The sequence below is a fragment of the Pristiophorus japonicus genome, chromosome 15, assembly GCF_044704955.1.
Source record: "Pristiophorus japonicus isolate sPriJap1 chromosome 15, sPriJap1.hap1, whole genome shotgun sequence".
Lineage (NCBI taxonomy): Eukaryota > Metazoa > Chordata > Chondrichthyes > Pristiophoridae > Pristiophorus > Pristiophorus japonicus.
This window is the reverse complement of record NC_091991.1, coordinates 59,491,540-59,505,895: the sequence shown is the minus strand read 5'-3', so window position 1 is coordinate 59,505,895 and position 14,356 is coordinate 59,491,540. Positions and strand designations below refer to the sequence as shown.

General features: G+C 45.4%; 1 protein-coding gene across 1 annotated transcript in view; it reads right to left on the bottom strand.

Annotated features, from left to right (window-relative positions):
* LOC139281546 (voltage-dependent calcium channel subunit alpha-2/delta-4-like) overlaps positions 1–13,626 on the bottom strand; it is a 745,953-nt gene extending 732,327 nt beyond the window's left edge. The window contains exons 1-4 of the mRNA XM_070901711.1: positions 13,565–13,626; positions 11,787–12,066; positions 1,398–1,554; positions 1,058–1,311 (exon numbers count right to left, since the gene is read on the bottom strand). Of these exons, the coding sequence (XP_070757812.1) occupies positions 1,058–1,311; positions 1,398–1,554; positions 11,787–12,066; positions 13,565–13,626 (753 nt within the window). The remainder of the gene's footprint in view (positions 1–1,057; positions 1,312–1,397; positions 1,555–11,786; positions 12,067–13,564) is intronic.
* Between the last annotated feature and the right edge of the window lie 730 nt (positions 13,627–14,356).

Here is a 14,356-nt window from a genome sequence, read left to right as displayed (position 1 = left end):
CTTGAGTCAGTGGCTAATCTGTGAACGTTTTTCTGCCTGAAGGCTAAATGGTGGCACGGTTGATTATAGTGTCACACCATTTTGACTGTTTACACCTGTTTGCACTTTTAATAATGTTGTGTTGGTTTATGTTGGTTAAATTCACAAAATAATGCACCGATTCTGATTAAATTAAAAGAATAGGCTTATTAGACATTTGTGCATTTGTACTTAACTTTAATAAAACATTTAACTTTTCAATAAAATATCAAACTTTAAAATTTTCAATTAACATGTATCAAACTTTAAACTTCTCGCAAACTTTAACATTTTCAATTAATAAAACTTTATTGTATGAACTTTTCTATTAATAAAACAAGTAACAGCAAGATACAAGTATCTCTCCTCCCCTTTATTCAACAAACACTAGCGCGTAGTGCCCCTCGCCTGCCCTGGTGCCTCTACCCTTAGCCCTATCTGTTGGCACAGCAGACTTCCTCGGCCCTCCGGTGAGCCCAAGGTTATATTGTTTTGTTTTTCGTTGGTTGGGTTGGACAGGGGCAGACTTAGTAGACACCTTTCTGGAAGGCCCATGTTCGTCTTCATCTTCTTTTTCAAGCTGTGGCTCACCCTGCGGCACAGTCCCTGAGGGTGTTCTGGGGATTATTTGACAGGCAGCAGTTGATGCCGCCAATTGGTGTTGTTGAATGACAAACTGGGTGTGTTCCCTTATTGCAGCAGCTACCTGCAAATTTCCGTCACATATGTCAGACAATTTCCCCATCAGCTGTCCCGACAGTGCATCAAGTGCATCCACCATTCCCTCTCTAATCTGCCCCGCCAGTGGTGGTCCTATTCCTCAAGACAGTGTTGCTACTTCTCCTGACAGCCCCGCAATTTCTACCCTCACCTCACCCATGGTGTCCAGGAGTGACCTGGTTAGCTGCATACTCTCCCCATTCATCCTGGTGAGCTGTACCATGTCTACCTGCGCTTGTGGTTCAGCTATCCTTTCCACTCTCCTTCGCCATCTCCCACCTGTGCCTTGCTCCTCGACCCTATTGGGCATCCCTCTTACAGGTGTGCGTTGCTGGACCATACTAGGACCCACATCCTGATCCATGGGCTCCACCGGCTGCAGGTCCAATATGACCATCTGATCAGTGGGGGGATCTTCATGCTGGCCTTCATCCAGATCGTCCTGCTCAAAGTCAGGAAACAATTCTGGACTCGCTTCTGAATGTCCTTCGATTGCTACTTCTGTTGGTACTTCTGCTGGTACTTCCGCTTGTCCTTCTGGATCACCTTCTGTCTCTTCCTGATGCGCAGCTGCTGTAAAACATATCGAAAACATCCATTAAAGCCTAGCTAGCCCATGCGGTATTTAGCCAATCAACAGTGCAAATTATAGGGCTTACCCCGTCTATATGACCTGGGCCCAGCGTCCATATTGGTGGTGGATCTTCTCCGGTGAGCTTTATCAGAGATCCTCTGTTCCAGCTGACTCAATTGCAGCTTACTTGGTGGACCTCGAACAGTACAATTCTTGTGGTTCCTGATCTTTGCATTCTTCAACTGTAAAGATGAAAATAGAACTTTTTAAAGAGAGTGTCCTTCTGCTGTGGTGGCCACACACACACACACACAGACATTTACAAATGTAATTGCAGTGCATATTTACTTTAACTCATTGTCCTAGGTCCCGCCACTTCTTTTTTAGCTGTCCACCGATTCTCTGGGTGATGGCTACTGCATTTTACTCGACAGCAGCATCATCCCAACGTTGAGCCATTGTAGCAGGTTTTATTTTTATTCACTTTTCCTCTTGAGTTGCCAGCAGATCCCATTTCCTCTCAATGATATCTACCAGGGATATCACTTTGTGTGGGAGAAATCGAACAGCGCCTCCTTCTCCACCTTCGAATTCCTCTTCCACTTCCCTCTCAGCCATGTTTTGCAGGTTTTAATGCTCAAAATTGCAGAAAGATCCAACCAGCATGATCCGATCATAAAAGGAAAAACGATCCGATCACAAAGTGCTCTTTAAAAATGTCTGATCCAGACCAGGAAGTTTCTTTTTTCACGCATGCCCGGAGAGTTTTTAGCATGGACTTGAAGCTCCGTCCCCCCCAGACAACTTTGTAAAGCACGGCACCAAATGCAAATATTTTGTGGCGAAAGTCCCGATTTTTTTTCTGCCGCCGATGTACAAAAAAAATCGTACATTAAAATGCGTGGGCGCCAAAAATGCAGCAAGTGGAAAATAGGGGCCTTAGTTTTCCAAAAAATTCAAGAACTTCTTAAAGCACTGGGAATTAGAAAAGCACAGTCCAGCAAAGTTAAAGACGATATTGGATGGGAGGTGAATTGTTTAGAAGAAACCTTATTGAGAAGTTCAGATGACATAATAATCTGAGAGAACAATTTAGGTGTTTCTGTGAGAGCTGAATGCTGAGTCTGGTCTGGATTACTGCTTGCTATAAAGCATTTAATAAATGAGCCTCCATTTTGCCTCAATTGTTGTAGTATCAGCTAACATGTTGCCCATATATGCATTAGTGATGCATGGATGAGTATAGCCAGCACTTTCATATCCTTCAATAGCAACAGCAGTATATGTCTGCTCAACATATAAGATAGTCACCAAAAAATCAAATAGAGAATTCAGAAGAAACTCCATTACCCAGAGAGTGGTGAGATGTGGAACTCGCTACCATAGGGAGCAACTGAGGTAAATAGTATAGGGACATTTAAGGAGAAGCTAGATAACATATGAAGAAGGGAATAGAAGGTTAATGCAATAGAGCTAAATGAGGAAGGATGGGAGGAGGCTCGAGTGGAGCATAAACGCCAGCATAGACTAGTTGAGCCGAATGGCGTGTTTCTGTGCTGTATATTTTATGTAATTCTCAGTAATGTCACTGCACTACAAAGTGCAGGAGTCATTGATGGCAGGATATTCTGTGTGTTAGCAACTAACCATGCATCATGCAGCTAGATTGTTTTATGTATGAACCTATTGTGTATGCAATAACTCAATAGACTGAATACTGTAAACTCCGAACAGGTACAAACCTGGCTCTACTTTATTAGGGCCCAAAGTGATTACATTACAAGATGGCTGACCTTTTATATCTGGGCCGCACAGGCATGCGCACAGCCCAATGACCTTCGACAGTGGCGCCACCTGGTGGCTAGTAAACCAAGCATACATACATGACAATATCCCACTTTAAGATATTAGTAACGGTCTTTTTACAAATTGAGACAGTCCGGGGCTTTCTGCTCCCAAGTTGAACGTCTCAGTTCAACTCCAGCCTTGGGCGAGCGTTCTGAGTCTGTTATGACTGGGGGTTGGGTAGCCGATCTGATGGGAGTGGCAATGACCATGTCAGGGATTGAAAGTCCAGATTCATTGATCATGTCAGTGATTGAAAGTCCAGATTCATTGATGACAGCCGAGTTCTCTGATGAATGAGGGTAGGTTGGTTGGTCACTGATTGTAACTTCCTCAGACTGTTCCGGTTCATCCGTGTGCCGCAGCTTTATCTGTTCGACATGTTTCCTGCATGTCTGCCCATTCTTGAGCTTAACAATAAACACTCTGTTCCCCTCCTTGCCGTAACAATACTGGCGATCCATTTGGGATCTTGACCATAATTCAGTACATACACAGGATCATTGATAGAAATGTCGCGTGACACAGTAGCGCGATCATGATACCCTTGCTGACTTTAACGTCTGTATGCGACACAATTATGCAAGTCAGGATGGACAAGAGAGAGCCTGGTCTTGAGACCTCTTTTCATCAATAGCTGAGCAGGGGAGACTCTGGTAAGCATATGGGATCTTGTCCTGTAACTAAGCAATATGCATGACAAGCAAGTTTGCAGTGAACCTTGCGTTACACGTTTCATACTCTGCTTGATGGTTTGGACCGCATGCTCTGCTTGTCCATTGGATGCAGGTTTGAATGGTGTTGACCTCACATGTTTGCTACCATTGAGTTTCATGAACTCTTGAAACTCCATACTGGTGAAGCAAGATCCATTGTCAGGCAGACCATGCGTAGCAAACATGACACGAAGGCTCTCAATGGTAGCTGTGGGTGTGCTAGATGGCATGATTGTACACTCTATCCACTTGGGATAAGCATCCACCTAAGAACATCTTTCCCAGGAAGGGGCCTGCAAAGTCGATGTGGATCCTGGACCATGGTTTAGATGGCCACGACCACAGACTCAGCGGCGATTCCGCTGGTGTTTTATTAAGCTGCATGCAAGTGTTGCACTGATGCACACATGATTCCAAATCAGAGTCAATTCCAGGCCACCATACATGAGACCTGGCAGTAACTTTCATCATGACAATACCGGGATGTGTGCTATGTAGATCATGCACAAATTTCTCTCTGCCTTTCTTGGGCATAACAACACGATTACCTCACAGTATACAATCTGATTGAATGGATAGTTCGCCTTTGCGACGGATGTAAGGTTTGGCCTCTTCACACATTTGCTTGGGTATGGCAGACCAATCACCACTGAGGATACAACGTTTCACAATCGATAATATCGGGTCCTGGCTGATCCAGGTCTTAACTTGTTGGGCCGTGACATGGGTTCCTTCACTTTCAAAAGCATCCATGAGGAACAGTTGTGGCGTTTCCACCTCCGGTGTGGGCAATGGCAGACGGCTCAATGCATCGACACAATTCTCAGTGCCAGGTCTATGGCGAATGACATAATCATAGGCAGATAATGTCAGCGTCCACCTCTGGATGCGGGGCGATGCATTGATATTGATACCTTTGTTTTCCGAAAACAATGAAGTAAGTGGCTTGTGATCGGTTTCCAGTTCAAACTGAACAGGTACTGATGCATCTTTTTAACCCCATACACACAGGTTAATGCTTCTTTCTCTACCATGCTGTAGGCTCTTTCCGCCTTTGACAAACTTTCTGAAGCATATGCAACAGGTTGTAATTTGCCCGACTCATTAACAACCAACTCCATGTGACGAAGCATCACAGGCCAACACTAGACGCTTACACGGATCATAATGTACCAGCAGCTTATTAAAGCAAAGCAGATTAGTAGCTTTCTCAAAAGCTCTATCTTGAGAAGCACCCCAAACCCAGTTGTCGCCTTTTCTTGTCGCATGTGCAGTGGCTCTAATAAGGTGCTCAATCTAGGTAAGAAATTACCGAAGTAGTTGAGTACCAAGGAACGAACGCAGCTCAGTCACATTCTGAGGCTTGGATGCATTTTTGATGGCCTTGGCTTTCGAGTCCGTAGGCCTGATACCGTCAGCAGCAATTTTCCTCCCCAGGAATTCGACTTCCGGTGTCATGAAAACGTACTTCGAGCATTTCAGTCTGAGTCCCACTTTGTCCAGACGATGTAGAACCTCTTCCAGGTTGTTCAGATGTTCGGCGGAGTCATGACCAGTGACCAGTGTGTCATCTTGGAACACGACAGTACTGGGGACGGACTTCAGTAGACTCTCCATGTTCCTCTGAAATATGGCTGCAGCCGAGCGAATTCCAAAAGGGCACCTGTTGTAGATAAACAGTCCTTTATTAGTGTTGATGCACGTAAGTTTCTTCGACGTGTCGACCAGCTCCTGTGTCATGTAGGCCGACGTCAGATCCAGTTTTGTGAATGACTTCCCCCCAGCTAGCAAACAGGTCATCAGCCTTCGGTAACGGGTATTGATCCTGTTTCGAAACTCGGTTGATCGTAACCTTGTAGTCTCCACAAACCCTGACAGTGCCATCACTTTTCAACACAGGAACAATGGGGCTGGCCCATTCGTTAAATTTGACCGGTGATATGATCCCTTCACGCTGCAGTCTGTCCAGTTCGATTTCGATCTTCTCCCTCACCATGTACGGAACTGCCTGAGCTTTATGATGGACGGGTCTTGCATCCGAGTCCACATGGATCTGCACCTTGGCTCCTGTGAAATTGCTGATGCCTGGTTCAAACAGCGAGGGGAACATACTCAGCACTTGAGCACGTGGCGTATCCTCCTCCTCCGACAACACTTTGATATCATTTCAGTTCCATTCGATTTTTTCTGACCAGTTCCTGCCGAACAGCATTGGACCATTGCCTGGAACAATCCATAACGGTAAATCGTGAACTGCACCATTATACGACACCTTGATTACTGCACTGCCAATCACCATTATAAGTTCTTTAGTGCACTTGCGCAACTTGGCATTGACTGGACTTAGCTTAGGCCTCACAGCCTTACTATCCCACAGCCTGTCGAATGTTCTCTGGCTCATTATTGATTGACTCGCACCCGTGTCCAATTCCATCAATACAGGCACACCATTAAGTTTTACATTAATCATTATCAGTTGGCTCTTTGTTAGGAATGAATACAGTCCATAAACTTCCTCCTCTGGTATCTTGGATTGCATATCCGGATCCACGCTAGACTGGTCATCATCTTCCATGTGGTGTGTCGCAGCACGCTTGCTCAGTTGCAGACACATGCGCTGGAGATGCCCCACTCTCGAACAGCCTTTACAAATATACTGTTTAAACTGACACTGATGATGCTGATGATTTTCCCCACAACGCCAACACAGTGATATCGGATTCATTCCCGTTGGCTGACTTTGAGCAGCCACAGGTTTCGCGTACGCAGTCGGGTAGGCCCTGCCATATGCAGCTCCTCCAAACGATGATACTATCTTGTTTACAGTACTTGCTGAGTTCCGATTTTTCAATTATATCTGCTTTAAGCTTTTGTCCGTCGTCATGCATGATTGGGCAATCGTGATGGCGTTGCTCAAATCCAGCATCTCCGCCACCAATAGCTTACGCAGGATCACTTCGTGGTTGATGCCGATTACACAGAAGTCCCGCAGCATGTCTGCCAACACAGTTTCGAACTTACACGGTCCAGCTAGATGTCTTAGGTCGGCAACGAATTCCAATACATCCTGGCCCTCAGAACGAACATGCGTATAGAATCGATATCTTGAGTTAATGATGCCTTCATCTGGTTTGAGATGGTCACATACCAGACCAAACAATGTTTAGTCCTTGTCCGTTGGACTTAAGGGTGAGAGGAGATTCTTTATGAGTCCATAGATTTTTGGACCGTAAACCATGAGGAGGACTGCCCAGCACCAAACTGAGTCTGCCTCTTCCTCCTTTTTGTTGGCCACGAAGTACTGGTTCAAGTCGGCTACAAAGTCTGCCCAATCTTCTCCCTCCATGACTCACTCCAGAATTCCAATTGTGCTCATTTTTGCATGCGAGGTTCTTGTTACCTCGTCGCCAAATGTTGCGTATGCAATAACCCAATAGGCTGAATATTGTAAACTCACGAACAGGTACAAACCTGGCTCGACTTTATTAGGGCCCAAAGTGATTACATTACAAGATGGCTGGCCTTTTATACCTGGGCCGCACTCATGTGTGCACAGGCCAATGACCTCCGACAGTGGCGCCACCTGGTGGCTAGTAAACCCAAGCATACATACATGACAGAACCCCTTTGAAAATTTGAGAGCTCCTGTAAGTTGCATTTTGCATGTGTGTCCTGCAGACGTAAGGCCACGTATTGTAAGCAATGAAACAGCTGTAAGGTTGTGAGAGCTTGGTGTGGGCAGTAAATGTGGAACATGCTGTTAGATAAGGTGCGCCATTTTCTTCCATGTCTGTTCCAGATAATGTGGGTACTGTGCACAAAGTTAAGCCTGGTCACCACCTCCTGCCAGACACACTGCACTGTGGTTTGCTAGGGAGGATTCCCTAGAGTGCCAAACAGCAAGCTCTCACGTCAAACAGAGCAAGCTCTCACATCATGTAGCAGCGACTCCACCAATCCTCAAACAGAGGTTTCAGGTGTTGCGCCATTTCATGATTGCCCACAGTCTTTATTTTTTGCCTTCATATTTATTTTGCCACTCACATTTTTTGCACCATAAAGATTCTGGCAAAGCTTAAATATATACTTTAAAAATATTATCAGCCTTTGTAAGACCTACAAGATAATATAGCCACTTACCTTTAAGGGACTGCAATCCTTTAAATTGTAATGGCTGCTAAAGTTCACAATTTCCCATTCCCATCTGGCAAACTTCCAGTATCAAGCATGATGTGGGCTGGGAGTTCATCAGAAGTGATTCATGGTTCCCAAGAGTTCAACCTAGCAGATAGTTGGCAAACTTATCACTTATCACCTATCAACTAACAACAACAGCTAGTATTTATATAGCGCCTTTAACATAGAAAAATTTCTCAAGGCGCTTCACAGCAGTGTTATAAGACAAAACAAATAAATTTGACATCGAGCCACATAAGAAGAAATTACAGCAGATGTCAAAGAGGTAGGTTTTAAGGATTGTCTTAAAGGAGGAAAGAGAGTTAGAGAGGCGAAGAGGTTAAGGCAGGGAGTTCCAGAGCTTAGGGCCCAGGCAGCAGAAGGCACAGCCACCAATGGTTGAGCAGTTATAATTAGGGATGCTCAAGAGGGCAGAATATGAGGAGCGCAGACATGAGAGGACCATGTGAGGCTGAAGGAGATTACGTGATAGCGGGGGGGTGAGGCCATGGAGGGATTTGTAAACAAGAGAAATTTGAAATCGAGGCATTGCTTAACAGGGAGGCAATGTAGGTCAGCGAACACAGGGGTGATGGGTGAGCAGGACTTGGTGTGAGTTAGGACACGGGCTGCCGAGTTTTGGATGACCTCAAGTTTACGTAGGGTAGAATGTGGGAGGCCAGCTAGTAGTGCATTGGAGTAGACAAGTCTAGAGGTAACAAAGATGGATGAAGGTTTCAGCAGCAGATGAGCTGAGGCAGTGGCAGAGACGGGCAATGTTACAGAGGTGGATAGAGACGGTTTTAGTTATGCCACGGATACGTGGCCGGAAACTCATTTCAGGGTCAAATAGGTTGCGAACAGTCTGGATCAGCCTCAGACAGATGCTAGGGAGAGGGATGGAGTTAGTGGCTAGGGAATGCAGTTTGTGGTTTGGACCAAAGACAAAGGCTTCGGTCTTCCCAATATTTAATTGGAGAAAATTTCTGCACATCCAGTATTGGATGTCGGACAAGCAGTCTGACAATTTAGAGACCATGGAGGGGTTGAGAGAAGTGGTGATGAGATAGAGCTGGGTGTCGTTAGCGTACATGTGGAAACTGACGCTGTGTATTCGGATGATATTGTCCAGGGGCAACATGTAGATGAGAAATAGGAGGGGGCCAAGGATAGATCCTTGGGGGACACCAGAGGTAACGATGCAGGAGTAGGAAGAGAGGGGAGTGTGGTGGAGACAGGGGAGAGGGGGTTAAGAAGAAGGTTAGCAATAGAGAATAGTAGCTGTGGGTTATCTTTTCATTCCAGAATTAACTAAACACTGTGAATGATTCACACTGATGGTTGGCATATATCCAGTAACCTTAAATGCGATTATGTGGCCTGTTAAAAGCTCACAAAAGCTTCCAACAGTTTTATTCTCAAAGCAGAATAAATGCAACAATCCTATAGTATCAGCTACCAATAAATGTGTTCTTCACAGTACTGAAGTCCTCCATCAATACTATTCTCTAGAAGATGGAAATCCTCGGAAGGCAATCCCCAGCTCTGAGAAGTCATTCCATTTTACTTTCATGGTAACTTGGGAAAGAACAGGATAAGTGGGTTTGGTTGCTGCCCCCCAAACCATAAGTGGGCAGGTTGGGGTTGGGTTTCAAATGTTTAATATTTTCACATCCCAACCGACCCAAATCCATCCCTCTAGTGGGGCTTAAAATTCCCCCAATATTTTCACACATGTGCAGAGGAGGTAAGCTGCATTGTGGGGTGAGTTCGATCAGCCATCAATAAACAGTTTTTGCAGCTGCTATATAAACAGGGCAAACAGTCTGTAAAAGCTGATGTCCTCTCCAAAAGTAAATGATTGAAAATTATGACTGTGTTTCTCCTTAGTTCATACAATTTTGCTCCCTCTTGGGCTGAACATTTTACTTCTCCTCAGTGCTCCCTCAGTGATGGAAGGTTGTGAGTTGAGTGGTGTTTTGCAGTAGTCCCGAGGTAATTTTTGTCTCAGGGTCGATGGTGCATCCAAGGGACCTGCCAGCAGCTACATCTTTGCTGTGACAAGGCTAGCTTTAGCCCTGGTTGCTAACTTCCTCATATGGAGGCATCAAAGTGGTCTGAAGGGAGTGTACAAGGGTCGCTGTCCTGAGAGATAGCATTATCATGTATGTCCAAACCTGCCAGGCCAATAGTATTAGGTACTGGCTCTGCTTATCTATTAGTAAGCAAGAAAACAGGCAGAATGGTACCAATCAAATCTTTGAAACCCTGTGAAATAGCAGTTCCTACTCTCTTGCCCAAGGCATCAATGGAAGCACATGGACCTGCCTTTCAAGAAGATACAACTGTTCTTTTTTTACGGCCTGCCTTTTGAAGATCTTTCCAGGGTTGACTGTGTTATATATGTAAACTTGTATTTACTCTGCACAGCCACCAGAGGGCTCATCCCCTGGAGTCCCAAGGGATCCCATAATCCCTTGGATGCACAGGTATTTAAGGAGGCCTCACAGGTTGGAGAGGCACTCTGGAGACCTGCAATAAAAGACTATGGTCACACTACTTTGAGCTCACAGTATCTGGTCTGACTCTTTCTCCATACATAACAGACTGCATGGCTGCAGATGTGGGTAGTGGACTCCTGCAACTTATTCACAATCTGCAACACATTATGGGACATTTTTGCACTGCCTGCCCTACACATAAATTTAATGATCAAGAAGCATTTTAAATACCAGCCCTGAGAACTGGGTCCAGAGGCTCCTCACTAAATAATCCCCTGGGTGGATGTCTCTGGATAGCTGCCTACAAAAATTAGATTCAAAGACAGGGTTGATGAAGAGGGTATGGTATAGGATCTGTTTCTACCCTCCCCCCCTAAGTGGAGGAAGTGCATCCGGGAGGGCGCTGAGCACCTCGAGTCTCATCGCCGAGAGCACGCAGAAATCAAGCGCAGGCAGTGGAAAGGGCGTGCGGCAAACCAGTCCCACCCTCTTTTTCCCTCAACGATTATCTGTCCCACCTGTGACAGGGACTGTGGTTCACGTATTGGACTGTTCAGCCACCTAAGGACTCATTTTTAGAGTGGAAGCAAGTCTTCCTCGATTCCAAGGGACTGCCTATGATGATGATGACGACAATTTAGGTATTGGGAATGCCATTAGCATGGACAATAGCACCGGATGATGAATGGTTCCTGCCAAGAAGAGGGACATCACACATTCATTAACATTGGAGCCAGATATCTTTTACCTGAAAGGTCTGCATTGTTTTAAACAGCATGAGAACTGATCATGTCTGCTCGGTTCCACCTAGACCAGGGCGTGGAATCAGCTGACAATTAAAAGGTGTTAACCATTGGGTGATTCAACAGGATAACAACAAGAAATATGTTTGAGATATTGTGATATGGGGCCCAAGTTTGGTCAAACCTAAGTTCCTCCCATGTACCATCAAAAGGACCGCTAAGATCCTTTAGGCGGAAGTTTGGTGGAAAAATAGGGGAAAAAAAGCCCGGTGGAAAAAATGGGCCTTACATGGCAGTGGGCGGTAGGTCAGATTCTGGGCAGCAAATGCGATCCTCGGCAAAGTAAGGCCGAGGATAGAGTCGGGCCCAGGGAGGGGGGAAACCGGAAAAAAAAAAGTTTTCAAAAAATGGAAAAAAAACTTTTACACATCCTTCAGAGGACTCTATCCACCAAAATTGCTGAAAAAGAAATGAAGAAAACAAGTGCACTAACCTTTTTTTGCAAATCATCATACTTACTGTTCAGGTAAGACCTGCCTCCACACGGCGGTCTCTTCTGCTGCTGGAGTGGAGGACCGCACGGACCAACCTGGGGAGGGAGTGGACGGGAGGACCTTTGCTGGCCGGCGCACGCCAGCAGATGCTCCCAGTGGTCTTCTCTCCCCGCCGCCGTGACGACCTCATCAAACTCGCTCGAAGGGGAGAGCGTCCAGAAAACATGGAGACCGCTGAGGCAGCCGGCAGTAAGTCCACCAAACTCGGGCCCATGAATCCTTATAAAAAAGTGGACAACTTCGGAGTATGGTGACTGCAGTCGGGAAGAAGGATAGAGTTTGGTCATCTTGTCCAGGCCTACAATCAACACCAGAACAACCAACTGTGTGGGTGATTTTAAGTTTCAGCCAAGTCGTAGAGGGGTTTGTCTGAGTAATTTTGTAAGTAGCAATCGAATCGCGGAAAGGTTTAAACTGTGGTATTTCATGTCAGTGTTAGGTAACTTTAAGTTGAGGTTTTGTATTGTGGGTTTTGTGTTATTCCGGTCAAATTACAGAGGGGTTTGTACTGGGGGGAATTTTGTGAGTTCAATAAACGAACAAATCGAAGATTGAGCCAAACCCTGTGCTGTGTGTATTTTGTTCTTAGAAATCCTGAAGTCCAAGAACTGTCTGTAAGGGGGGACAGGAACGGAATCTCTTACAATGGGCATGGGCAAAATAGAAGAGCCAGGATCCTCATACTGATTGTTATGTTTAGAATAACTCCACAAGACTGTACATCTTAAGCTCAAACTGTTGTGACCTTGGTCTCTTTATTGTAACTCTAGAGTGAGGAAGCAACATGGTAGATTACCTTTTATACCTCCAGAATGAGGAAGCAACATGGTAGATTACCTTTTATACCTGCTTGCCCAGGCTGCACAGGTGACCCTTAGGTCTCCCACAGGTGTGCCCCCTGGTGGCAAGTCTTACACATTGGTGAGGTTTACATACATAACACTGATAACCCCCTGCTTGTTGCTGTGGTACACCTGGTAGGGTGGAAAAGGAAGCATGATAAAAAGGGGTGGATGAGCAGATTAATGTTTTCTGTTATGGCACGATAAGGTATGACCTGAATCATTCACACCATATGTCAATGATTGATTTCCTGGAGGTACTGACCTCTGGATGAGACCCTAAACTGAGGCCCTATCTACCTCTTCAGGTGGACATAAAAGATCCCAGGGCACTATTTGAAACATTTACCCCTCAACAGCATCACTAAGAGATTATGTGGACATTATCTTATTACTGTTTATGGGATGTTGCTGTGCACAAACTAGCTGCCGTTTTCCCCAACATTATATCAGTGACTACACCTCAAAAAAAAAGTTCATTGGTTGTGAAGTGCTTTGGGATATACTGAGCTTATGAAAAGGTGCTTATGACCGAGAAATTGTTTTGCATCCGAATTCGGGCACAAACCTAGTGGCAAACACAAACCCTGATGAGCAAGCGGATCACGCATTATTGATCCTCTTGCATCATCAGGACCCAACCAACATTCTGAGGCTGTCAGTTGCACCCAAAGAGGCAGTGCACTGGTTCTGAAAAAGATGAAGATTGGCTGACGAGAGCACCGGCACCAAAGCAACCGTTGAGTCTGGGAAAGGGGGGAGGAGGCGATTGTGGGGGGTGGGGGGGGCGGGTAGAGATTGTGGGGGATGGGAGAGCGGTGGCTGGCAGCAGCCCGCAGTTTTAACGTGGAGCAAGTTAGACAGTCTTTACTTACCTTTTGGTAGGAGCCTCCAGCTGGTTAAGCTGTTCTGCACTTGAGAAATCAGATAACCGCATGTATGACACATGCTGCGGTCAGTTGCTGACCAAATTCAAGAAGGAGCCTAAGACAGAGGTTGGACCCCAGTTTGCATAGGCAATGGGCCTAACACCTGTTTCAGGTGCTCTGGATGATGCTGCATTATCCAATGTCTAGGCCCCTAAATCCAAGTTCTTTCTTTACTATATTTAAACAAATTTACAAAATCATTTTGACGGAGAAAACAAGTTTTTGAATATTTATAAAATAATGAATCTAAAACGGTAGTGATTACACTTCCACTTTTTACGTTCTGACATTATATGGAGCAACCTCAGTGCAAATACTCTGCACTCTAAAACTGAAGTATGCCAGGTCAGGTATTCTGGCATGCACTGGAAAATAAAGCTGTAGTGTATGGAGATAAGAGTCAGGCTGAACACTGTGAGCTCAAAGTAAAGTGTGATCTTAGTCTTTTATTGCAGGTCTCCAGAGTGCTTCTCCAACCTGTGAAGCACTCTTAAATATGTGTGCTCCCAAGGGATTATGAGATCCCTCGGGTTTCTCGGGAATGAGCCCTCTGGTGGCTGTACAGAGTATATACAAGTCCAGATACATAACATTCGCCGCTAAAGTCAATAGTGTAACTATTTATAATGTGAGTCGATCTGGGGCCCTTCTTGCCCTGGTTGATCATCTCGGTGTGAAGGCTGGCGTTGTTGAGTCATTTGTTGGGCCCTCACTGGGCTGCTGTGCAGCTGGCCTTTC